Raw genomic sequence first — 25,161 nt, forward strand, 5'->3', positions numbered from 1 at the left:
AACTGAAGCAAAACAAAAGAGAGAGGAGCTGGCTCCCAGATCCCAGAGTTTGATTCCCAACACCCACATGTTGACTAACATCTGTTTGGAACTCAGCTCTGTGAGATCCAACACCCTCTTCTAGCACACATGAGCAGGTAAAACATGTATACACATAAAAATAAAATACAGCCGGGCGGTGGTGGCGCACGCCTTTAATCCCACCACTTGGGAGGCAGAGGCAGGCGGATTTCTGAGTTTGAGAGTTCAAGGCTAGCCTGGTCTACAGAGTGAGTTCCAGGATAGCCAGGGCTACACAGAGAATACCTGTCTTGAAAAACCAAACCAAAAAACAAACAAACAAACAAAAACCAACATTATTTAAAAACTATAACAAACTTTTGTTTTCAAAGCACTCACTATGAGTTTTTCTTTTTTCATTTATTATGTGTGTACAGCATGTCTTAATTCTTAGCCAGCCCAACCCTGCTTTGAGACAGGCTTCCATATTTAGCTCTGTATGGCCTTGAACTCACAATCCTTCTGCCTATCCTAAGACTAGAATTACCAGTATTTTTTTTTAACTATGTTTATATATTTACCTTTAGGGAAGAACTTATGGGCCAAAGTGCATATATAAAGGTCAAAGGACAACTTTCTCAAGCCAGTTCTTTCCTCCTACCATGAGTACTTATTCCCTGGGCTTGGTAGCAAGGGCTTTTACCCATTGAAACGTCTCTCCAGACCTATCTATTTATTTAGTGTCTGTGTTGGTACATGTGTGCCATGGCACAGGTATGAAGGTCAGAGGATAACACCTCATGGAAGATTTTCTTCTCACACAAGTGGTTTGATGTGGTCAGGCTTGGTAGACAGGTAGCATCCACATAAGAGTTGGGTATGGCAGCACCTACCTATAGACTCAGGTAGAGGGAAGGACAAAGACAGGCAGATCCCTGGATCTCCATGACCAGCCAGTCTAGCCTTCATCAGGGACTCCAGGTTCTAAAACACCCTGTTTCAAAATATAATGTGGAGGGCCAGGTGTGGTGGCACACACCTTTAATCCTCAGTACTTGGTAGGCAGAGACAGGAGGATTTCTGTGAGTTTGAGGCCAGCCTGATCTACACAGTTTTAGAACAGTTAGAACTTAATAGAAGCCGGGCGGTGGTGGTGCACACCCACCTTTAATCCCAGCACTTGGGAGGCAGGCGGATTTCTGAGTTCGAGGCCAGCCTGGTCTACAGAGTGAGTTCCAGGACAGCCAGGGCTACACAGAGAAACCCTGTCTCGAAAAACCAAAAAAAGAAAAAAAAAAGAAAAAAAAAAAGAAAAAAAAAAGACCCTGTATCAAAAAACAAACAAAAATAATGTAGAGGGCTGGAGAGATGGCTCAGCAGTTAGGAGCACTGGCTGCTCTTCCAGAGGACCTGAGAACAGTTTCTAGCACCCGAGTATGATAATGCTAGGTAGAACCACAGACACTTAGTCATGATCTCATTATTCCTTTCTATAGGTTAAGACTAAGCTTTAGAGACATTTAATAACTCTTGTGTTACCATGACTACATCACTATGACTAGATGACTATAAGCATCACTACAAAGGAGAGAGGCATGGAGAAGAGAAAAAGGAATTGTCAACCAATATCTATCTATCTATCATCTATCCATCCATCTTCCATCTATTCACCCATCCACTCACCCACCCATCCACTCATCCACCCAACCATTCATCCACCCAACCACTCATCCATCCACCTATCCATCCATCCACCCATCCACCCATCCATGTGTGCCTAACACATGCAGCATCCTGGGTTTGGTTACTACGCCTGGACCTTACAGTGTGGTGCATGCCCTTAGTCCCAGCACTCAGGCAGAGGCAGATGGATCTCTGAAGAGGAAACTGATTCTTTGGAGAGTCAGTTGTGTTAGATGGTATTTTGCTGGAGCAAACACATGAAGGAATGTTTTGAAGCAGACACAGGAGAGAGGATGTTCTGCTAAAGCATGCATGTGAAAGGACACGTGATGTTGCTAATGACACCCATATATTGGTCCGCCTTACATTGCATAGTTGAACTCTATTTGTCAGGACTCCACAGAGAGAAACACACCAAAATAAACACACCAAACTTCAGCAGTGTGCTGAAGTTTCTTGCTGCTTCTGTGGACGTGGGCTAATTAGCAGAGTGCTGAGACAGACACGTGCTGAGACAGACACGTGCTGAGACAGACACGTGCTGAGACAGACACGTGCTGAACACGTGACGTTTGTAGAGAGTATAAAAAGGACTCAACAGACAGTGCTGGAGGCTGAGCTTGGCCTGCTGGTACAGCTAGCTATGCAAGGCTTTGATCTTCACCCCTCTGAGACAGGCACAGTCAAAAACTTCTGGTTCCTCCTGGTTCCTCTTGCTGATTTGTGCCAAGGCTGGGGCCTGGCTGTCTCTATTACATCCTGTCACTGGTGCTGATTTATGTTTGCTATCCTCACTCTACAGAACTAGACTGCTGGTTTACCTGTGAAGTGTTTGCGAGTGGATTGATCTGCCGCCGGTAACCTGTAAACTGAACTGCTGATTTCTAGATAACACAGACAGGAGTTGCTCCAGAGAACCTTTTTAAACAGATCCACTTCCCCACCAACTCCTCTTATCCTTTCTTTTCTACTATCTCTGGTGGGTGGTGGGTTAGAAGGGAGATTAAAATGTTAAGAACCATCATTGAAAGTAGGATTTGAAAAAATTAAAGTTATAGATCTCTGAGTCAGAGGACAGCCTGGTCTACAGACTGAGTTCCAGGATAGCCAGGGCTACATAGTTGAAACCCTGTTTCAACAAACCAAACCAAACCAAACCAAACCAAACCAAACAAACAAAAATAAATCAATTACCACTACCACTATGATCTATCTATAGCTACAGACATACATACATCAATTTATGATGTACCAGGCCGCATCGTAGGCAAGGCAACAGCTATAACTCATGACAGACTTCTTCTAAGCCTGTATCTAGTATACATCCCTGCAGTCTTTGTACTTTCACTGAGCACCTAGCACAGAATTCCTCTACTTGTAAATGCTATTGAATTCTAGAGGCAGAAAGGAAACCCCCACATAACTCAATCAGGTTACTCAGGGAATGACTAGGTGCTAAGAAGTCTATAAAACACAGGGGTGGGACACACTGCAAATGTACTGTAGTGGTAGAGAAGGCCTCTCCTCTGAAAGGTAGAAACTATACCCATGTCTTCACTGCTACATCCGCCTCCCATGGTCTAGATACACTGCTGGCACATAAGCCATGGATTGCCCGACCACGTGAGGGAATTAGAAGTGCTTTCACACTGTTGTTCTTGGGTGACTGAAACACGAATTTACCTCAGAATCTAAAGCACTTTTTCTGTAAGGGGCCAAACAATAGATATTTTAGGTTTTGCATAGCATATGGTCTCTGTATGAATCATTCAATTCTGCCGTTGAATTACTAAAACAGACAGACAATACATAAATGAATGAGTGTGGCTGTGCTCCAATAAAACTTTATTTATAAGAACAGGTGGCAGTGCACTTGAGACTCATGGAAATGCAAAGGACTAAGAATAGCTAAACAACCTTGCAAAAGACCAAAGCTGGAAGATTATATGCCCTAATTTCCCAAGTTGCTACCGAGTGGCACTGGCGTGAGAACAGAGATTCTGACCAATGGCATGGGCTGACAGTTAACCACCAGTTACATTTGTGGATACTTAATTTCTGTTAAGAGGGCCAAGACATTGTAACAGCCTTTGCAACAAATGGTACTGGGACAACTGGGCAACTGGACATGCAAAATAATTAAGTTTGGGATGCAGCTCAGTGGTACAGCACTTGCTTGATCCCGGACAACACCATGAATGAGCAAGGATCAAAGTGTGAGGGTGGAGAGAAGCCTCAGTAAAGGCTGGGCTCACAACCAAACCCTAAGAAGGAAGTACGAACCCTCTTAGGGACCTTAATTTTGCCCCCCCCCCAACTCACTGGATAGTCTTACTGAATTTTGAAAAAAAAAAAAATATATATATCGTAAAACTCTTGGAAGATAAATGAGTCAGCAGTGATGCTGTAGATACAACACTAGAAGCCTAATGAGAAAGAGAAGAGGGCGGAGATGGAGGAGAGTGGGCCCAAGGCCCAGCCCAGTGATCGTAGTGTGATTCCTGGGACCCGCAGAGTGAGTGAACAGAGGGATCTGACTCCAAGTTGTTAGCTCACCTCCACACGTGTGTGTACCTATGTGTCAAGGTCAGGAGTTCAAGAACAGTCTTAGAACATACACACAATAAATAACTGCAAAAACTTACAAATAAAAATTAAGAAAACTATGTAGCTATCCAGGTATGGCTGTGGGGCATGCATCTAACTCTTAACACTCTGGAGGTTGAGATGGAGGACCTGAAGTTCAAGGGTATATCATGAAATCCTGTCTCAAGAATATATCAAATAATACTGAATTACCATGTAAGTCAGCTACTCTACTCTTGGGTACATCCTGCAGAGATCTAAAAGTATGTCTCTACACAAAAGCGTGTGCATGAATGCTCACAGTAGCATATACACACATATACACACATATACACACATCTACACACAAAATTTTTTTTGTTGGTTTTTTGTTTGTTTTGTTTGTTTGTTTGTTTTTTGATACAAGGTATATAGCCCTGGCTGTCCTGGAACTCACTCTGTAGACCAGGCTGACCTTGAACTTAGAAATCTACCTGCCTCTGCTTCCTAAGTGCTGGGATTAAAGGCGTGCACCACCACTGCCTGGCAACACAAGAACTTTTTAAAGGCCCACTTTGCCATTCTACATCTTACATAAAGTCCATGGCACTTCTGTGACATACCAACTTGACTCAATCTAATTTTAATTTATACTTAATTTACACAAGAAACAAAATGGAAATAAAAGGCAATCAAAACCAGGCATGGTAACCCATACCTGTAATTCCAACAGTTGGGACTTGGAAGCAGAAAGGTCAGGAGTTCAAGAATAGGCTTAGATACATATAAGTCAATTCAAGGCTAATCTAGGCAACAAATAGATACTGTATCAAAACAGTAACAAGAGAAGGACAATAAAGGCAAATGGAGAGAGCAGGTTAGACATGGAACTAGCTCCAGGATGGGCAGGTTCCATACGGGTAGACTCAACCAAGCACAGAGGGAAAACAAACAAGAGTCAGCATTATGGCAGCTGCATCTGTATATAGACAGGTTTCCCCCATCATCTTCGAAACCATATAGTCTAACTATTTACACAGCATTTACATTGTATTAGACATTACGAACATTCTAGAGATGGTGTGTTTGTAGGTTATATGTAAACTGACACATCATTTTATTAAAAAAGGGGGGGGGTAGCTCTTGAAGATACTTGTACTTGTGGAAAGTTCCACAGAAATCCCTCAAGCATATCAAGGGATGACTGCATAATATATGTAGCTTAAATAAGTATAATACTAAGAAAATCCTGCTGGGTGTGGTGGCACACTTGAGTGTAATACTAAGAAAATCCTGCTGGGCCTGGTGCACACACCTTTAATTCTAGAGCTTCTGGGACAGAGGCAAAGGGATCTCTGAGTTCGAGGCCAGCTTGGTTTACAGATCAAGTTCCAGAGCAGCCAGGGCTACACAAAGAAACCCATGTCAGAAAAAGCAAAAAGGCAAAAAAGAAAAAAAGAAAAAAAAAAAAGCCAGGGGTTAGAGAGATGAGCCAAAGTACAGACTGTCTACAAAGAGGATCTGAGTTCAGTTCCTAAACACATATCAGGTGACTCACAACTGCCTATAACTCCAGCTCTAGAGGGATCTGATGCCTCTGGCATCCAAGAGTGTCTGCACATACACAAAACATACCCACGTACCCACACAAACGAAGCTAAGCATGGTGGCATAAACTTCTAACTCGAGCACCGAGCAGCAGATGTATCTCTGTGTGCAGGGAATGGAAAGCAGGATGTGTATCTAGGATGCAAACTGGATCTCTTACCTGAAGCTCTGCTTCCAGGCCCAGCCGGCGGATAAAGGGGTCAGTGACATGATATCTCCGTTCAAAGCTCAGGGCACCCCGCTCCTGGGAACAAAACCAAACTTGTATTTATTTCCTTTGATTCAATTCAATATTATTTAGTATCTATCTTTTTAAAAAATTTAGTATATGTGCATGAGTGTTTTGTCTTCATGTATATCTGTGCACCATGTGTATGCCTAGTGTCTACAGAGGTCAGAAGAGGGTGTCATATCCCTTAAAAATAGAATTATAGCCAGTTGCAAGCTACCATATGGATGCCGGGAATCAAACCTGAACTCTCTGGAAGAACAACATACTCTAAACACAGTGAGCCACCTCTCTAATCTCCAATATATCCAACTTTTCTATATTCAACCCTCTGCTGGACACAGTAAGAAACAGAAAAGGTAACAAAGAACTGGAAAAAAGGGAGGACTGTTTGCATGGTCAGGACCAAGGGAATCATCCTTAGGATACAGGCTGTTAAGGGACACATACACACATACCAAAGTCATCTACTGATGCTGAGCTTCGAGAAAAAATAGTTCCTTGTCTTTAAGGCCACCTGGTTCAAGAAAATCCCCCCAGAACCTTGTAAAGGTCCACCTAAAAGGACCAATGACACAAGGTCAGACAGACAAACGTACAGATGAAGGCACGGCAAGCACTTGGTTCCTGTCACAGCATGCACTGCTCTCAATCCATCCAGATCATCCACAGGATCTCCAAAGCTTGGTGCTTTGGTAGATAATTCTATACTTGAAAACAGGGTCTCAGCTGGGCAGTGGTGGCACATGCCTTTAATCCCAGCACTTGGGAGGCAGAGGCAGGAGGATTTCTGAGTTCGAGGCCAGCCTGGTCTACAGAGTGAGTTCCAGGACAGCCAGAGCTACACAGAGAAACCCTGTTTCCAAAAACCAAAAAAAAAAAAAAAGAGAAAACAGGGTCTCAGTATGCAGCCCTAGTTGGAACTCTCTGTGAAGATGAAGCTAGCCTTGAACTCAAGAGATCTACCTGCCAAAGGGCTGAGATTAAAGGTATTCATCACCACACTAAGTAATTTTTCTTTTTAGCTTAAAAATGTTCTAGTATACCAGTATACTTTTCAAAGATACTATCACTTAACAGAAAAGTTAGAGCAGAGGCAAGCAAAATGAGCAGTGGTTCCACCACTCGGGGCCGTGGCGTAACGGAGCCGAGGACTTCAGCTTGGGTTTCTTACCAGAGGCACATATGCTTTACTTTGTTAAACTATTCTAAGCCTCTGTGCCTCCCATGCTGGCATCTCCAGCTGAGGCAATCAAGAGCCTATCGCCTGCATCCTGTGTGCACACCCACATGGATGCCCTCTCTACACGGATGGCGTACCAGCCTGTATTAATCTTAGCCATGGAGGCACAAGTACAGAGCTTCTGTGAATTCCATGTACTTGAAAAACTTGGAGGAGGCAGACGACTTTGAATTCATCCTCAGGATGCTACTAGCAAGCTATGACTTTAGGTCAGTCACTAACTCTAGAGCTGTCTGTCCCATTTTTTTTCAGCCTTTTTTCCCCCCTTTCTCATCTTTAAATGAATCTATAGGGCTGCAGTTCTCAATCTGTGGGTCACAATCCCTCTGGGGGTGGAACAACCATTTCACAGGGGTCATCCAAGACCATTGGAAAACACAGAGATTTACATTATGATTCATAACAGTAGCAAAATTACAGTAATGAAGTAACAACAAAAATAATTTTATCATTGGGGGGTCTGTGTTAAAGGGCCATAGCATTAAAGGTTGAGAACCACTGTGGTAGAGGAGAAAGGGCCTGCTGCACTGGGTGAAAGGGTGCTGCTTACCTTGATTTGCCTACGAATGAGGTCTCTAGTTATGTTGACTTTTGCCATCTTCTCTTAATAGTTCAACAGAAGGAAGCTACAGAAGGATCTTCAAGACCCTTGCACATTCCAGCCAAGCCCAGGTCCACAAGATAAGCATTTAATTACCTAGGAGGAAAACAAAAACTCCATCAAGCCTTGGGAAATGGAATAGGTGCCTACAAAGCCTGATCCCACTGCTAAAGCAGCCCAGTAGCCCACTCAGTGATTTCTAACATGGTGGGCTGGCCCTGCTCTGTGCTGAAGAACCCCTGAATGGGGAAAGATGGAGAGCACCTCTCATAACCATGGGGAGCACAGGAAGGAGTCACGATTCCCCCGCAGACCCGTGGTAAACCATCTCAACTGTCAATCATTTTAGCTCTGAGACCTCAGCTGGACTCTGCCACAACCACATCAGCAGTACAGGCAAAGACTCAACAAGGGAGCTTTCCAGAGAGCTGACACAAGGATGCTCCTGGAGTGGGCGAGGAAGTTCCACACTGTTGTCTGTGTCCTCTGTAAAGTCCTTTATAATAAACCAGTAAATAGTTTAAAGAATTGGAGACAGAGACTTCTCTGTGGAATTGGTTACCCCTTTTCTCTTTCCACCTTTATATGGGTTTCAGGAATCCAACGTAGGTGACCAGGCTTGTTTTACCCACTGAGATCTCACTAGCTCCAATATTTTTTTTAATTTAAAAATATTTTAAAATTCTACATAGAAGAGTACTCTGCCTGCATGTGTGTCTGTGCATTATGTGCAGACCAGAAGTGACCAGGAGAGTATCGGATCCCCAGGAACTGCAGCTACGGTGGGATGTGAGCTACTATGTAAGAGCACAGAATCAAGGGCAGGGCCTCTGGAGAACTCTTAACCACTGATCAACCTCTTCAAACTCATCCAGTAAATTTTTTTTTTTTAAGATTTAATTAAAAAAAAAAAAAGATTTATTTAAGGGCTGGAGAGATGGCTCAGTGGTTAAGAGCACTGACTGCTCTTCCAGATGTCCTGAGTTCAATTCCCAGCAGCCTCATGGTGGCTCACAACCATCTGTAATGGGATCTGGTGCCTTCTTCTGGTGTGTCTGAAGATAGTAAAAATGTACTCATATACATAAAATAAATAAAAATATTTTTTAAAAAGATTTTATTAGGTATACAAAGTTCTGCCTGCATGTATGCCTGCACACCAGAAGAGGGCACTAGATCTCATTGTAGACAATTATGAACCACCATGTGGGTACTGGGAATTGAACTCAGGACCTTTGGAAGACCAGTCAGTTCTCCTAACCTTGAGTCATCTCTCCAGCCCTAAGGTTTAATTTTTATTTTAAATTATGTGTGTGTTTCTGTATAAGCATGCGCAATGAGTGTAGGTACCAGCAGAGGCCAGAGGAGTCAGATCCCCTAGGAGGTATCGTTACAGACAGTTGTCATCACTGTGATGCTAGAAACCAAACCAGGGTCTTCCTGCTCTTAACTGTTGAGCCAGTCCCCAGTCCCTAGCAAATGTTCAGCAAATATATAATGACTGTGGACAAGATTCAGCTGAATAAAGAAAGTCTTCTTTAGTATCTGGATATTTGGGTTTGTTCCATTGCCCTGAACGCTATCCCTCTATCATCTGTATAAAAGAGCAAGTAGTCCAACTCTTTAGCATATAGCAAAAGGAAATACAAAGTGCCAGAAGAAAGTTTAAGTATATTTATTCATCATAGATTTTGTAGAAGAAAACCACATAAGTTCTCAATATTAGGAACGTATTGCCATATGACATCACAGAGAGCTGAGAAATGATAATCCCAGGTTATCAGATGGCTCAGGGTGTGAAGGTTTCTCTGGCAACCACATGATAGAGAAATTATTCCAGCCAGCACCTGTGCCACCACACACACAGCCATACTCCCCACATAAAAATGAATGCAGTTAAGTTCGTTAAAAATAATTGACAGCCATGACGGGAAAATACTTAAGCTATGTGTGGTCCTCAAATAAATACTACACTTGGCTAAGTGTTAAAAATGAAATATGGCTCCAGGCAGTGGTGGCACACATCTTTAACCCTGGCACTTGGGAGGCAGAGGCAGGTAGATTTCTGAGTTTGAGGTTAGCCTGGTCTACAGAGTGAGTTCCAGGACAGCCAGGGCTATACAGAGAAAACCCTGTCTCGGGGGAAAAAAAATGGCGACTTTGGGGATTATAATATAAATTTTTTTCCAAGTCAGGGTTTCTCTGTAGCTCTGGCTGTCCTGGAACTCACTATGTAGACTAGGTTGGCCTCAATTTCCCAGAGATCTGCCTGCCTCTGCCTTTAAAGTCTTCCACTACCACACCCAGCTTTAATACCTTTTCATGCATCTGCCAGAGTAGGTTTCTGTTGCTTTTAACTATAAATCCTGCCAGAGGATAACTCAAAAGCTGAAGGAGAAGGACAAGAGCCAAAACACTGGAGGAAGAGGCTTCTGAACAGAGATTACTCAGGCAACAAAGCCAGAAAGGTTCAAATAGCTCGACTGGATCCAGGTTGATGATGCAGGCCTGTTATTACAGCTACCTAGGAGGCTGCTGTAAGACTGAAGTCAGTGCCTGCCCAAGGCTACAGAGTAAGTTCAAAGCCAGTCTAAGCAACTTAGTGATACTGTTTCAAAAAAAAGAGTGGAGGTTGCCAGGCTGGCACTGGGGGTGGGGTAGAGCATGCCCAAGGCTCTGGTCTCAGCTTCAGCATGGAAAACAGCTGCTATAGACATGCTACTTCTGTTACCATTTTAAACAGAAACAAACAGACTCAAGGATGTGTAACAGTTTCACAGTGTCATATGGCCAATAAACAGGAACAGCCAAGAGCCAAGCCTCTGTGACTCCAAAGCCCATGTTATTAATCTATGTTCTGTTCTTTTCCAGAGTAATGCCACAGTGAGGATCCAAAGAGCCACCCAAATCATAAGCACGTATTCATGAGTTTTCCCGGAGCGGCTGCAAGTGTTTATCGCAAGCGTTTATCAAGTACAAAGTACTGTTAGAATAGAGAATACAGCCGGGCAGTGGTGGCGCACGTCTTTAATCCCAGCACTTGGGAGGCAGAGGCAGGCGGATTTCTGAGTTCGAGGCCAGCCTGGTCTACAGAGTGAGTTCCAGGACAGCCAGGACTACACAGAGAAACCTTGTCTCGAAAAATCAAAAAAAAAAAAAAAAAAAAAAAAAAAAAGAGAATAGAGAATACAGAATAAAAGACACAGTACCTACACCAAAAGAGCTCAGGGTTAAGGATAAGTGGTGTTAGCTAAGATTGATGTGTGGTTTGGAAATATAGAAAAAAAAGGTAGGACATCAGGCACATAGGAACCAAGTCAGTCAAGAGATAAAATAAAAATAGATTTAAATCAGACTGCTTAGTCCCATCCAAAAGTCTGTCAAACATGATGGGCATGGGGGTGCACACCTTTAATCCCAGCGGTTGGGAGACAAAGCCAGGTGGATCTCTATGAGCTTGAGGCTAGCCTGGCCTACAAATCGAGTCCAGGATAGTCAGGGCTGGTTACACTGAGAAACTCTGCTGTCTTGAAAAACAAAAACAGAACAAAAATTTCTCAAACAAAGAACTGGATCAATAAAACTTATAGTGAGAAGATGAAGTCATGGTCAACTTTTAGAGTGTTACTTCAGTGAGCATTCTTGAAATAGTCAACAAGTCACACACAGAAGCTTAGGAATGAGGGACCTGAAATCTTCACACGCTGCAGTGACATACACCATCAAGCACTAGAGAAGACACCACCAATGGGAATTATGTGTTAGATGCAGTTTGCAAATTACATAATGGCTGGAATTAATAATTCCAAGAATTTTATAAAAATTTTTAATGAGCTGGACTTGGAGGGACTAATTGAATCTTCGTTATACTAATTTATTCATACATCTTAGAAGAAATCACACAAGACAGCAGGACATTAACCACAGGGAAGGATGTGCCAGCATGCAGTCATCAGAGAGGACATGGACTCTCCGATCAGAGGCAGGATGGTGAATGCCACGCCCTGACTTTCACACTCAGCTCTGGAAGAACGTTGAGAGCTAATTTGTTCATTTGTTCATAGAAAATGAAAGCTCAATAAAGACTTTCTCTAGCTAGAGGACAAAGGTTGGCAGGTTACGAACTGTAATTAGGATGCTACAAGGCTAGCCCTGACAGCCACCCATGAAAGGAGGAGACAGTGAATCCTGTAACACCAGTGGCACAGAGGAAAACACATGACATAATGTTCTAACAGAAATATGAGCTGAGCTTCTGTGCAGATGTTACACCTCTCCTCTCTGAAGGTATTCTCCCTTGGGCCTAAAATGGCTAGCATAGCATCTTTAACCCTATCCTGACCACAAGTTTTTAGTTTTGACTAGGAAACTGTCTTCTACAAGGATAAGAAACTAATGAACTTACCTAAATTTGATTCCCAGAACCCACATGTAACAAGTTCATGAATGTATCCTCTGACCTCCCTATACACCATGGCATGTGCACACCCATGTGTACAAGCATACACATACCGGGCATGAGTTCCAGCCCCCTCCATATGCCAGGAAGGTAGGACTTCACATTGAGTTTTAGTTTAAACGTCTGTAAAATGGAAACGGGGCTGGTATACCTACCTCAGCGGGCAGCTGTGAGGAACAAATAATAAGACAAATACGAATCCCTAACAGGGCCCGGAACCCAACAGAGGAGCAGCAAGCCAGGTGTGAACTCTAAAACTTGCCCAGTCCTGTGAGGCATGTCCGGTAGCACAGGTTACATGTCTCCCACATTTCTCTATCAAGAATGAAACTGACATTTGGGATCCCATCACAGACTGGAAGGTGATATATACAGCAATGCGTCCTGACTGCTAGCTTTGTGTTGGGAGTTCAATTTTAAACAAACTTTATTTCTAAAAGGACACTCCACATAAAACGCTATGCAGAGGTGTTTATGGAAGCGTTAGACAGAAAGACAAACAACTCAATGCCTCAGCAGATAACTGTACAGTAAAGATTGTCATTTGACCTGAAAAAGCAATGAAAAGGTCGGGCTTGGTGGTACATTCCTGGAAGCTTGAGAGGTCTCGGCAGGAGCATCATGAGCTCAAGGCTGCCGGGGCTACAAAGACTCAAAAAAGGGGGTGGGGCTTGGGTGATAACTTAGTTAATAGAGTAAAAGTACTTGCTAATAAGTTCAGCTCCCAGAGCTCACATAAAGCAAGTTCTGGCAGCATTATGCTTGTAATCCCAGTGCTGGGAGGTGGGAACCAGGGGGATTCCAGGAGCTTCCTAGCCAGCTGGCCTAGACTGTATCTCAAAAAGCATGTGTGTGTGTTGGGGGGTTGGGGAGAGACAACTTAGCAGGTAGAAGTGCTTGGCACAAGAGCACGACGACCTGAGTTTAACCCAGGAACCCACGGTGGAAGGAGAGAACTCTGAGTTGTCCTCTGACACACACATCCTGGCATGATAGTAAACACACACACACACACATATATATATATATATACACACACACAAATAGTGGCCACACATACACATGCACACCTGAGATTGACCTCTTGCCTTCATACATAACTCAAAAACATGCTCACACATACCCACAACACACATGTGCACACACCAACTCATGAACGAAAGAATAAACTCTGAAATCATCTAAATGACAGATGATGTCATATGATCGAATCCTTTTAATATAAAGTATTTAGAACCTGTAAACAGAGAACAGGCTAACAGTTGCTTAGGTTGGAAGAGACGGCAGAGAAGATGGGTTTTGCAGAACAATTCAGCAGTATCCAGGACACCTGGCGTTGTGTAGCCACCACCCCTAACTTATTCCAGAACCTTCCATTTCCCCACATCCAGCAAATATACAGTTCCCATTTCCCCTGTTCCCAGCACCTGGCAAGCACCAGCCTCCACTCTGTCTCGATGCATCTACCTACTTCAGATGATTCACTAACAACATATGGTCTTTGTATCTGACTTTTCACAATTATCGCATTTTATTTGAGATCCTTCCATTCTGTGCCATCACTACTTCATTTCTTTTATATGCCTAAAGGCCAGGCGGTGGTGGTGCACGCCTTTAATCCCAGCACTTGGGAGGCAGAGGCGATTTCTGGTCTACAGGGTGAGTTCCAGGACAGCCAGGGCTACATAGAGAAATCCTGTCTCAGAAAAACAAAAAACAAAACAAAAACAAACAAACAAAAAGAACCCACTCTTTCTAGATATAGGAATTTTCAAAATGTGGGATACACAGTTGAACAATCAGGTCTGTGACATTTATGGTGATACTAGCTGGGAGGGAAGACATAAAACCTCAGACTGGGAACCTAGCCCAGCACTAGAGAGTGTGCACTGCTCTTGCAGAGGACCTGAGTTCAGCTCCCAGCACCCACCTACTCCTCTAGTCCTAGGAGAATCAGATACATTCGGGCTCCTCACATGCCCACAGACACATACACATAATAATTTTAAAATATAAGCAAAAATAATGTTGAACTGTAACTTTTATGTCAGTTCAATTCTGGCATTCTCAAACTTTCTTCCTTTCTAATTCAAATTCACAACTCAACTGAGAAGCTGCTCCTTAACCTTCCCTGCTGTCTCCTACTTGAACTTCTGCAGCCTCTGTTCCTTCCAGACCAGCCCTTCACCTGTTTCATCTCCTAATGTTTCCAAGTCTGACTGTGAACTGAGCAGATGCCAATAACTGCTGCTGGATTAACAGTATGGCTTCCTGTGTACACATGACGCAGTATGCCTACCAGAGTGCCTCTGTTCAGGCTTTTAATGTGCTTCCCAACAATTCCATGAGGGGGCCATACAGCTATTACATATATTATCATCCCACTTACGGAAGACTTTGTGGTGCTGAGGAAAAACCATTGGGCTGGGATCCTATGCTCTGGAACAGCCTCTGCCTTAACTGACATGAACTTAAAAGAGACACCACACTCTGTCGGACTCTTGTTCCATCCATAGAATTAGAGGTACAAACTGGGAGTGGTGGTGTACACTGGTAATACCATTATTAGTGAGGAAGGCAGAGATCAGGCTAACCTCAGTAAGAGTCAGCTAGAAGCTAGCCTGGGCTACATGAGATACATCATCATGGTGGCTGGCGAGAGGGAATGGTGCTGGAGCAGTAGCTGAGAGTTTATATCTTGACCCACAGGTGGAAGGTGAGAGAGCCAACTGGAAATGGCATGAGCTCAAAGCCCACCCCCAGTGGGAGGTAGACCCAGCTCCTCCAGTAAGGCCATGCTTCCTTAGCCTTCCCAAACAAGTCCACCAACTGGGGACCAACCATTCAAATTTATGAGCCTACTGGGGTTCATTCTCATTCAAACCATCTCAAAAAAGCAAAACCAAGAGGGTTAGCAAGATGGCTCAATGGGTAAGGGAACTTGCCATCTTGTACAACTTGAGTTCTAATTCTGGTACCCACAAGGTCAAAGGATAGGACTAACTTCCACACATGTATGTATACATGCACACTCGCACACACACGTGCGGGCACACACACACAGACACACACACACACACTCCCACCAGCTGGATTCTAAGGAAATGCTGCTACTCAGCTGGAACCCCAACCACACATCCTCCTGAGTCCTCTGGGTACCCGCTACCCACAACACGGAGGTACCTTCAGCTCAAGTAACTACTGACTCCTTTCAACATTCTGCATTGTGCAAAGACGTATATTAGTCTCCTTTTCTTCTGCTTGCAATGGAATCTCTGCTAGAGCAATCCATAGAGAGAAAGGGTAACACTGGATGAAGGAAAGCCAAGCTGTGGAATCCAACAGACCCAAATCCCAGCTCTATCTACTATCTACTTTCTGCACAGCTTTCTAAGCCTCGGTTTCCTAACCGGGCCCTATGCTCCTGTGCAGGTGCCGTGACGGGAGAGCTCGGGAGTAAAGGTGTGGAACTGAGCTGCTGAATGAGACTTGTTCAGTATTCTAAGCAGTTTACAGGCGTTACTGCAGACCCCTAGTGCAATCCCATGAGACAAGCATTATTCTTATCCCAGATACAGGATCTGAGACACAGGAAAAGTTAATTTATCACAGCCATAAAGTTATTAAGTAGGGAGTCAACCTAGCCTCACACCAGACCCCAGGCTACTGGCCACAAAACAACTGCTGACCTTTAAGCAAACCATGTCCAAACACAGTTGCCTAAGACAAATTCTATCTCTTACCATTCTTCAGAGCTAAGCAAGGAGGCAGAATTACCATGGCTGGGGGTGTGGTTTACCAGTGAAGAATCTGTTTAACAACGTGTGGCACTCTGGTTCAACCCCAGGACCAACACTCATAGAAAAAAAAAAACAACAACAACTTGGCTTTGCTACCTTTAAACACAAATTCATACAGGTAGTGATGGCATATGCCTTTAATCCTGGCACTCAAGGCTAAGGCAGGGGAATCTCTTGAGTTCGAGGCCAGCCTGGTCTACAGAGCAACCTCCAGGATAGCCAGGGCTACACAGAGAAATCCTGTCTCGAAAACCAAACAAATAACAAAATTCAAGAGAGCTGCTTCAGACTGAAGTATCAGCCCATGCTTGTTCCTCCAGCACTCAGAAAGGCTGAGTCAGGAGGATCATAAGTTTGAACTCGGCAGAAGCTACCCAGTAAAATGCTGCCTCCAAAGCAAACAAACAAACAAACAAACATCTGGCATAGCAGCCCAGGCCTATAGTAGTGTAGGCTTGTAGCCCCAACATTTAGGTCATGGAGGCAGAAAGATAGCATCTGAGGGCACACTGGGTTGTATAGAAAACCTCTGTCTCAAATAAAAGGGGAGAGGGTCAGAATGCACAAAACTTCATGGTCATGGACTAACTTAACACAAGGACAGTTTTGGAGAGGCATGTGGTTGTAGACTAGTCCTATCAGCACAGAGTGTCTCTGGAAACACCTCTGAGTCTCCTGGTTCCCAGGATCCCATGGGAATTTTTTGTTTTGTTTTGTTTTGTTTTGTTTTGTTTTGTTTTTTTCGAGACAGGGTTTCTCTGTGTAGCCCTGGCTGTCCTGGAACTCACTCTGTAGACCATGCTGGCCTTGAACTCAGAAATCCACCTGCCTCTGCCTCCCAAGTGCTGGGATTAAAGGTGTGTGCCACCACCACCCGGCTATTCCTGTATTTCTTACTCTGACATCTTGTTTTTTTTTTTCTGTGGAAGTTTATCCAAAGAAATGCTTCACTTTGTGGGAAGCATTGAGTGAAAACTCACCCTGATATCCGCTCTGCCTGAATGAGATTTCTAATGATGTCTGGGCTGTGTGAACATTTTTCCTGAGTTTTCAGAGCATTGCTCTCTGTAGTTAGCCAGACTGCCTTCTACTGGGCCCGAAGCACATGTAGCATAAAACAACAGAAGAGAGCAAACAGGCAAAAGAAAGTATGTTCTGATAATGCTGTCCTTGCTCAAGGTTTATGAGCAAACTGTCTTGGATTTGATCTTTAATGTGTGCCTTTCCAAATCCTTCCAGTTTCCTACCTCCTGCTGGGAAGCCCCTAAGGCTTCACCTTCTAACTCAGGTCTCCTTAAAGGCCAAGAAAAAGGAAGGTTAGAAGTCCTTTACAGTAGCCACACGACATATAGTTGTGACTGAAGAGCTGCCAGCACCGACAGGAGCGCACTGACTGAAGGAGCATAGCCTGGCGAACATTCAAGAATAAGCAGTTTTATTCTGCTTGAAAATAGAACCCGGGGTTGTAAATAAAAGTTTACTAGATTCTGGTCCTAACACTACCTGAGAGTCACTGGGTAACAACACCCTGGGCAAGGTCCTACTCTGTAGTCCTACCCCCACTCCAAGAAAATGGGGTTAATCCCTCTCTTGATGGCTACAGGAGGATTAAGGGTCATTATTCTTGGCACCCAGCTCTGGCACGGGCTCACAGTTGTGAGCTTGTTTATCCTAAAAGAAGGTACTTAATATAAAAATGTAAACAGTGACCCCTGACCCTCTCTTAAGAATGCCTGGACATTTCTATTCTTCCCCTCCTTTAGCTGTACCAAGGCCTGGACAGGACCTACTTCAGATGCTCTACCACTTACCTCCATCCCCATCCCATTTTGAAAACACCAGGCTGGCTTTGAACTCACTCTGGAGCCTAAGTAGGCCTTAAATTTCCAATCATCCCAGATCAGCTTCCTAAGCAGCTGGAACAGAAGGCCTGTACCACCAGGCCTGCCTCGTTGACAACTTTCCTTGAGACCAGACCCTCTTATGCTCTGACCTGCTGGCTACCTCCTTCCCTTACTCAGGTTTCAAGGTTTTAGTGTTGCTCAGTAATGTCATGAAGCTCTCTCTCTGAGTCTGAAGCTATTACTAATAGTACAAAGAATTAGCCCAGGGCTTTCAGGGTTCAGGCCTGAACTCACCCTAAGGAAGCCAATAAACTGGTATAAGTCCAAGCCTGGCTCCCAGGAAACCAAGGAGCTCCAGAAAAAAACACACACTGCTTTGGTCATCATCAGCCCATTCACAAAACAGGTACCCTCACAAGCTCGCTCTAGGGGTTAGAAAGTGTGTCTCTAGCTCAGAGAGGACCTGTGATCTATGCTCATAACTACTTCAGATGGCGGCCCTGCCACTCCAAGCTGTGTAACCTCTACACATTTCTTGACTTTGTGGAGTCTGTTTCTTCAGGAGGGACTAATGATCCTGTCTGCCTGGTGGGGGACGGGGTTCTGATAAGATTAAATGAGGTATTTTAGACAAACTGCCTGGCAAGTGTCCAGGATAAAGCAGAAAATCAATACATGTCACCTTTTTACGGATCAAAGAGAAAGCAGTTGGATATTTTCACAGGATAACAGTTTAAGACACCAAAAGATTGTTTAGTTCAATTACTTAAAGTTTTAACCCTCTGTCACATGCTTGAGGGGCAGCTCTCGCCTTTAATCCCAGAACCAGAGGCAAGTGAATCTCTGAGTACTGAGGTTAAACAGAACCATGTCCTGCCAGGGCTACATGAAACTTTGCCCCCTGCCCCAAAAGAGCCAAAATTTCTCCAAAGTGAACTCTTGCAAGATTTCTGTCCTTTAACCCTCACGCTGTCTTCTAGAATCCTGAGAAGGTTGAGTCCCCTGTCCTCATAACAATTCTCAGGTATCTGAGGGCAAGCATCATGTTCCCCATCCTCTGCACAGAGCTTCTGCTCCTAGACCAGTTACAGAGGAAGCACAGCATCCCAGAGCACTAGCTTTTTAACCAAGTTCCTTTTTTTTCCTTTTCTTTTCCTTTCTTTCTTTTCTTTTCTTCTTTTAATACAGGGTTTCTCTGTGTAGCCCTGGCTGTTCTAGAATTCACTCTGTAGACAAGTCTGGCCTTGAACTCACAGAGATCTGCCTGTCTCTGCCTCCCGAGTGCTGGGATTAAGGCATGCACCACCACTGCCCTGCTTCAGTAAGTTTCTTATATTGCACAAATTGTTACTTCATGTGCATAATAAGGGAAAATAATTGTCATTTCACAAGATAGCCCCAAAGGTTAAAGTGTATCTGTCAAACAGGTTAATCGGAATTACATGGAACAATTAGGTACAGGTTTCTGGTGACGATTTTCTTAAGATACGACAGCTAAGAAGAAAGCACAGTTCACCAGTTCTGTGGGTCTAGCCATCTACACCAGCAGCCCAAAGATGTAATGGAGACTCTGAAAAGGTAAGAATGAAAGAAGAAACAGGATAAAGCATTAAATCACAGGCCCAAAGAAGAGCCAAGTATCACTATATTATACTTGTCCAGGGCTGTCTCAGATTCAGAACTGTATATGTAGCATACGTGTTCAAGCTTAAAAGAAAAATAAAACAACTAGAACAGTCAGTCATTGCTGGGAGTGGCAGTGTATGACAGTAATTCTGGCACTAAGAGACTAAGACGGGAAGACAGCAATGAATCTACAGTACATGAGCTACACCGTGAGTCCCAGCACAGCATGGGCTCCATCCAGTGTGACTGTCTTGAAAAATGTCTCTTGAGTTGTGTCCTCCTATGTCCTGAAGCCCAAGGGTATGAAAACTCCACACAAGGATGCTCAATGTGTCCATATGGAATTCTTTACAATTCAGCAATCACCAGTTGCTCTACTCTTCCATCTGTAAGGGCCCACACTTAAAAGTCTACCTTGAGTCTCAGAAGAGCCGTGGACTTTCAGAAAAAACTAAGTTTTCTTTTTATTATTGTGTTGTGTGGGAGTGGGAGTGGGAGCATCATGGAGAGGTCAGAGGGCAACTTCTGCTCTGAGATCTGAGGACTGAGGTCAGGCTGTCAGGCTTGTATGGTAACCACCTTTACCAGCCAACCATCTCATTGGTCCAAATTTGGACTTTTGATCCATGTTGAGAGTTTGGAGAATACTTCAAGATGGATCAAATGTACTTTGTATTTCAAAATGGCCATGAGCCTGTATGGGTAAAATACTATAAGATATAGCCTAGCCACCCCATCCCACCCTACCCCAAGCCAGGCAGTGGTGGCATAGACCTTTAATCCCAGCACTCGGGCAGCAAAGGCAGGTGGATCCCGGTGAGTTTGAGGCCGGCCCCCTCAGGTTCATATATCAAATGCTTCCTCCCTACCTGTTGGCACTATTTTGGGAGTAGATGGGGCATAACGGGATAGCTCACAGGAGGCACACATGCCTTTGAAGGTTATGCCTGGTCTCAGTACCCTCCTTTTTCTGTTTCCTGTTTGTCTCTTTGTCACTTCCTCTTGCCACCAGGGAGCCAAGCAGCCATGGACTGGCACCCTGAATCCGACAGCCAAAATAAAAGCTTTCCTCTTTAAAAGAAAAAAAGGCCAACTTGTGACAACTCTAAAAGTTGGCCAACTGTTAACTTGTCAGTGTGAGCATTACATCATCTAGTCTCTCTTCCCTTCAGCGACTCCCAGGGAAGGAGTCCCAAGCAGAAATAAAGGCTGTTGTTCAACTAGTCTGCCAAATGATGCCCAAAGTAGTACTCCCTGTATAAGACATGACTTGAAAGCAAGGGCTCCAAAAGAGATGGGAAGACAAAAGAACCCACATTTACCAGCAGTTTAATCCAAACTGACAGAAGAGGCTGTCTCCAGTGTACCAGTGAACTACAGCAACTCGCTGAGCCAAAGCAAGCCAGCCTCTAACTTCAGTGTTACTCAGGAGCCTGAGGCTAGGAGACCACCAGACAAGTTCAAGACCTGCACAGACTAAGTTGAGTATGAGTAACTTACAAAAAGCCTATCTCAAAAACTTATAAAGGGCCAGCCATGTGACTCAGTGAGCACTTGCTCAAGCCTGAGAAGCTGGGCTCAATCCCCAGAGCCCATGGTGAAGGACAGAATTATCTCAAATATATTTCAGTTTTAAATTTAAAACAGCCAAAGTTAAAAAAAAAAAAAAGAAAGAAAGAAAAGAACTGGTGATAGAGCCCTGTGGTGCTACACCACAGAACTTACCTAGCATGCTGAAGGCCTTGGGTTTAATCCCCAGTGCTGCCAGAACCAAACCAAGACAGAAGAGGCCACTTTCTCGGAGAAGCGTACATCCACGCTGAGGCATGTTTTCCTGAGCACTTCTTTCCTTCTCTTAATGTTCATGCTTAAAATCTATAGTGAAAGCATTCTTTAGGGGGATGGGGAGGTGGCTGCTCTTCCAAAGGACCTCAGTTAAATTCCCAGCACCCACATGGCAGCTCACAACTGTCTGCAACTCCAGGATCCCAAAGCCTTCACACCAACATACATGTAGGCAAAACACCAACGCATATAAAATAAAAATAATTTAAATAATTATTTAATAGACTAAAAGAAAAGAACACTCCAACTACTTATGCCAGACATGTTGACTCACACCTGTAATCCAAGCACTCAGGAGACTGAGGCAGGAGGATCTGCCATGAGTTCCAGGCAAGCTTGGGTTGCACTGCAAGACCCTGTCTCAAAAGAAGAGAAAAATGAAATACAACTTAACAATGAAGAAATCAACTGTTATCTCGAAAAACAAAAAAAAAAACAAAAAAGAATCAACTGTTAGCCTCAGATTCAACCCTGCTAATTACTCCCTTGTCTGTTTTAGAAGATTTGGAGTTGCTGGAGATAGGGTTCAGTGATTAAAAGCATTGGCTGCTCTTCCAGAGGACTGGGGTCAATTCCCAGTCCCCACATGGCAGCTCACAACCATCTGTAGGTTCAGTTCCAGGGAACCTGTTACCTTATTTTGTATTCCCTGGGAACTGTACACATGTCGTGTACATGCATACATACATACATGCAAGTCAAAAGACTCATACATGCAAAATAAAAATAGGTCATTTTTTAAAACAATACTTGGGTATTATACTCAGCAGCAAAAATCTAATTCTTAAAGATAAAAGGTTTACAAGAAAAAATAATACAGAATTCGAACCAGAAATAGTCCAAGGGTGTTCACTCACTGAGCAGAGACTGACCACTCACAACTTAAGTGAGTACACCTGTGCCCTAGGTAGAGCTACTATAACACCATTGCCTCAGAAGATAGATACCCCAGAATGATTTTCTTCTCAAAAGTGATTCAGGCTTTGCTTATTTATTTATACTTGGGTTTTGAGACTGGGTCTCACTAGGTAGACTAGGCTAGCCTCAGACTCACAAGAGATCCAGCAAGCTTTGTTTAAAAAGGAACACCTGGAGCCAGGCGTGGTGTCACATGCCTTTAATACCAGCACTCAGGAGGCAGAGGCAGGCAGATCTCTAGAGTTTGAAGCCAGCCTGGTCTACAGAGTGAATGGAAGGACAGCCAACACTACACAGAGAAACTTTGTCTTCAAAAAGCAAAACAAAAAGGAACATTTGGGCCGAGGGTAATGACATTATACCGTTCCATCCCTGTACTTGGGACGTGGAGGCAGGAGAATAGAGTTGAGAGCCAGCATGAATTACATGATGATTCAAGGCCTGCCTGGGCTACATGAGACTTTCTTTTAAAACCTACACATGAAAAGAACGCTTATCTGACACTTTATCCCGATATCCAGGCCAGCCTTGGAGGAATGGAAAAGAGCTACAGTCATGGTACTCAGCTTCTAAACTCAAACTTGAACAAAACTTTCTAGCTGCTCCACCAACACATTACCTCAAAAGATTTAAGAAAACCGGAGACCTTCACAAGAAATGTAGTCACATTCAACTGCTAAGATAAATCGTCCGTACTACTAAGATAAATCGCATGTAACCCCTCATACCTGTTTTTCTATTAGTCCTGGTAATGCACCTGCAGTGGAAAGCAAGAAGTCGCCAAGAAACTCCAACCACCGCGCTTGGGGGATGGGGGTGGGGGCTGGGGGAGTAGGGGGCGGGGAATGGGACACTCCACTAAAGCTTTACAAAAAGAGATCCTGCTGCTTTGCAGTTTATCTCTATGGTTCTTATTTTACCCTTTGAAGTGAGTACTAATAGCCCACTCCCAAACAGAGACCCTTTGTACTTTAGCGCTACAATGGATGATGCAAACACCTTGGCAAAGTTCAGTTTGGTGCCAGGATGAGCCACTGAAGGCATCTGCGGCTGCCAGAAGCCTAAACACACACACACACACACACACACACACACACACACACACACACAAAGAGAGAGAGAGAGACAGAGAGAGAGAGAGAGAGAGAGAGAGAGAGAGAGAGAGAGAGAGAGAGAGAGGAAGAGGGAGGAGAGAAAGAAAAGGGGAAGGGGTATGGGGGAGAGAGAAACAGAGAGCGAGAGAGGCAGAGACACGAAAAGAGCAGATCAGGTCATTGACCTCTTGAAACTTCCACCTGCCCCTTTCCTCCTGAGTACGATCAGCGCCAGATCAGATGTCAAAAACTCCGCAAAAATAAATAAATAAGAGTCCCGTGATAGGACTTCTACCTCTGCCCCGGTGGAGTCTCCGGGACTCCTATAGCCTTCCCCCCTACCTCCCAGCCAGTCCTCTGCTAGCCTCCCTTCCCTGGCCCTTTCTGCCCTTCCTCGCTGCCGAGGCCTGATCCCTTCTCGGGACACCCCGGAGTCCCGGGGCGGTCGGGCTCAGGCCCCCAGCAGGGAGCCGGCCCAGAGCAGGCGGCCCGGGAGCTGAGGCTGTCGGAACCCGTCCCCGACTCGGCGTCTTCGGCAGGGATGGGGCGGCGGCGACCCGTACCTGTCAGGTCTCTTCCCAGGACCAGCAGCGGAGCAACTTCAGGAGCCCATGTCGGTCCGGGGGGCCCGGCCCCTCTCCCGGGAGCAGGGGTGCGGATCCCGGGAAGGGGGCTGGGGACCCGGGCAGCTCTAGCCTCTTCCCATGCTCCACGCCCGGCGCCTGGCCGGGGCCGGACAGCGCCTCCGCCCGCCCCTGCGCACCGCCTCACACCCGCGCTCACACACACTCACACTCCCTCGCGCGCTCTCACACACGCACTCCCCTCCCTCCTGCTCTGTTTATCTCCTCCAGCTGTCTGGGGACCCAGGAGAAGTCCCGCACTGCGCCTGCGCCACGCAGTCTCCGCGCCTGCCCCGCGCCTCGCGGTCCCCGGCTACGCTACGGCGATGGCGCCCGGCAGTTTCCTGAATAGTGAGCGCGGGCCCTATTCCTCCCTACCCCTCCATCGCGCGCCCGGTCAACGTCTGCTGCCGGTGGCGCCCACTAACCTGCTAGCGGGGGGAGCCCCCCGCTCCGCCGGGGCCAATCGGCTTCACCGCTCGCGGGAACGGCAGCCAGTGGGCGGGCGCGAAAGCAGGACTCAGCTCTGGAGTATCATGGGAGTCGTAGTTTTTCGCCATCGCGGAGGTCCTGCGGCGTGGGCTTGCCCCGCCCGGTTACCATTAGTTACCTGGACGCACCTCCCATCTCACTACACCTTTTCTGGACCCCAATTCCACATGTTCTCACAGGGTCTAGTACAGCCCCTCTAAGGGCTAAGAGCTCGTCAAAATTGCCTCTGATCCTGTAAATTAGGGAACACCTAAGACTAAGACTGAGTCCTCACAGAGCAAAGCCTCTGCCTACTCCTTCCTGCTCTAGGGGGCTGCTGAAGTAACACGTTCCATGTTCGAATCTTCAGGTGCTTGGAGGAAATGTTGGGTGGCCTGGGAGCTCTAGGAGCCCAGATTGATGGCAGACAAGGTCTATCTGATACTAGTCAAGAAACTGCTGTTCTGATTTTCGAGCTCCAGGTCAGAACGGAGGCACCCGCCTCTCTAAGGAAGGTCCAAAGTGACAAAGGCGGCACTAAGGATAACTTAA

General features: G+C 45.1%; 1 protein-coding gene across 2 annotated transcripts in view; it reads right to left on the reverse strand.

Moving 5' to 3' along the window:
• The window catches only part of Wdtc1 (WD and tetratricopeptide repeats 1), a 49,498-nt gene extending 25,106 nt beyond the window's left edge, over nt 1-24,392 (reverse strand). The window contains exons 1-3 of one of the 2 annotated variants that reach the window (XM_028759804.1): nt 24,079-24,392; nt 7,879-8,025; nt 6,017-6,100 (exon numbers count right to left, since the gene is read on the reverse strand). In XM_028759804.1, coding sequence (XP_028615637.1) covers nt 6,017-6,100; nt 7,879-7,926 — 132 coding nt within the window. In that variant the 5' untranslated portion in view covers nt 7,927-8,025; nt 24,079-24,392. The remainder of the gene's footprint in view (nt 1-6,016; nt 6,101-7,878; nt 8,026-24,078) is intronic. The other variant, XM_028759805.1, reaches the window with a different exon arrangement.
• Between the last annotated feature and the right edge of the window lie 769 nt (nt 24,393-25,161).

Source organism: Grammomys surdaster, unplaced genomic scaffold (genome assembly GCF_004785775.1).
Source record: "Grammomys surdaster isolate TR1022 unplaced genomic scaffold, NIH_TR_1.0 126313, whole genome shotgun sequence".
In the NCBI taxonomy this organism is placed as follows: Eukaryota; Metazoa; Chordata; class Mammalia; order Rodentia; family Muridae; genus Grammomys; species Grammomys surdaster.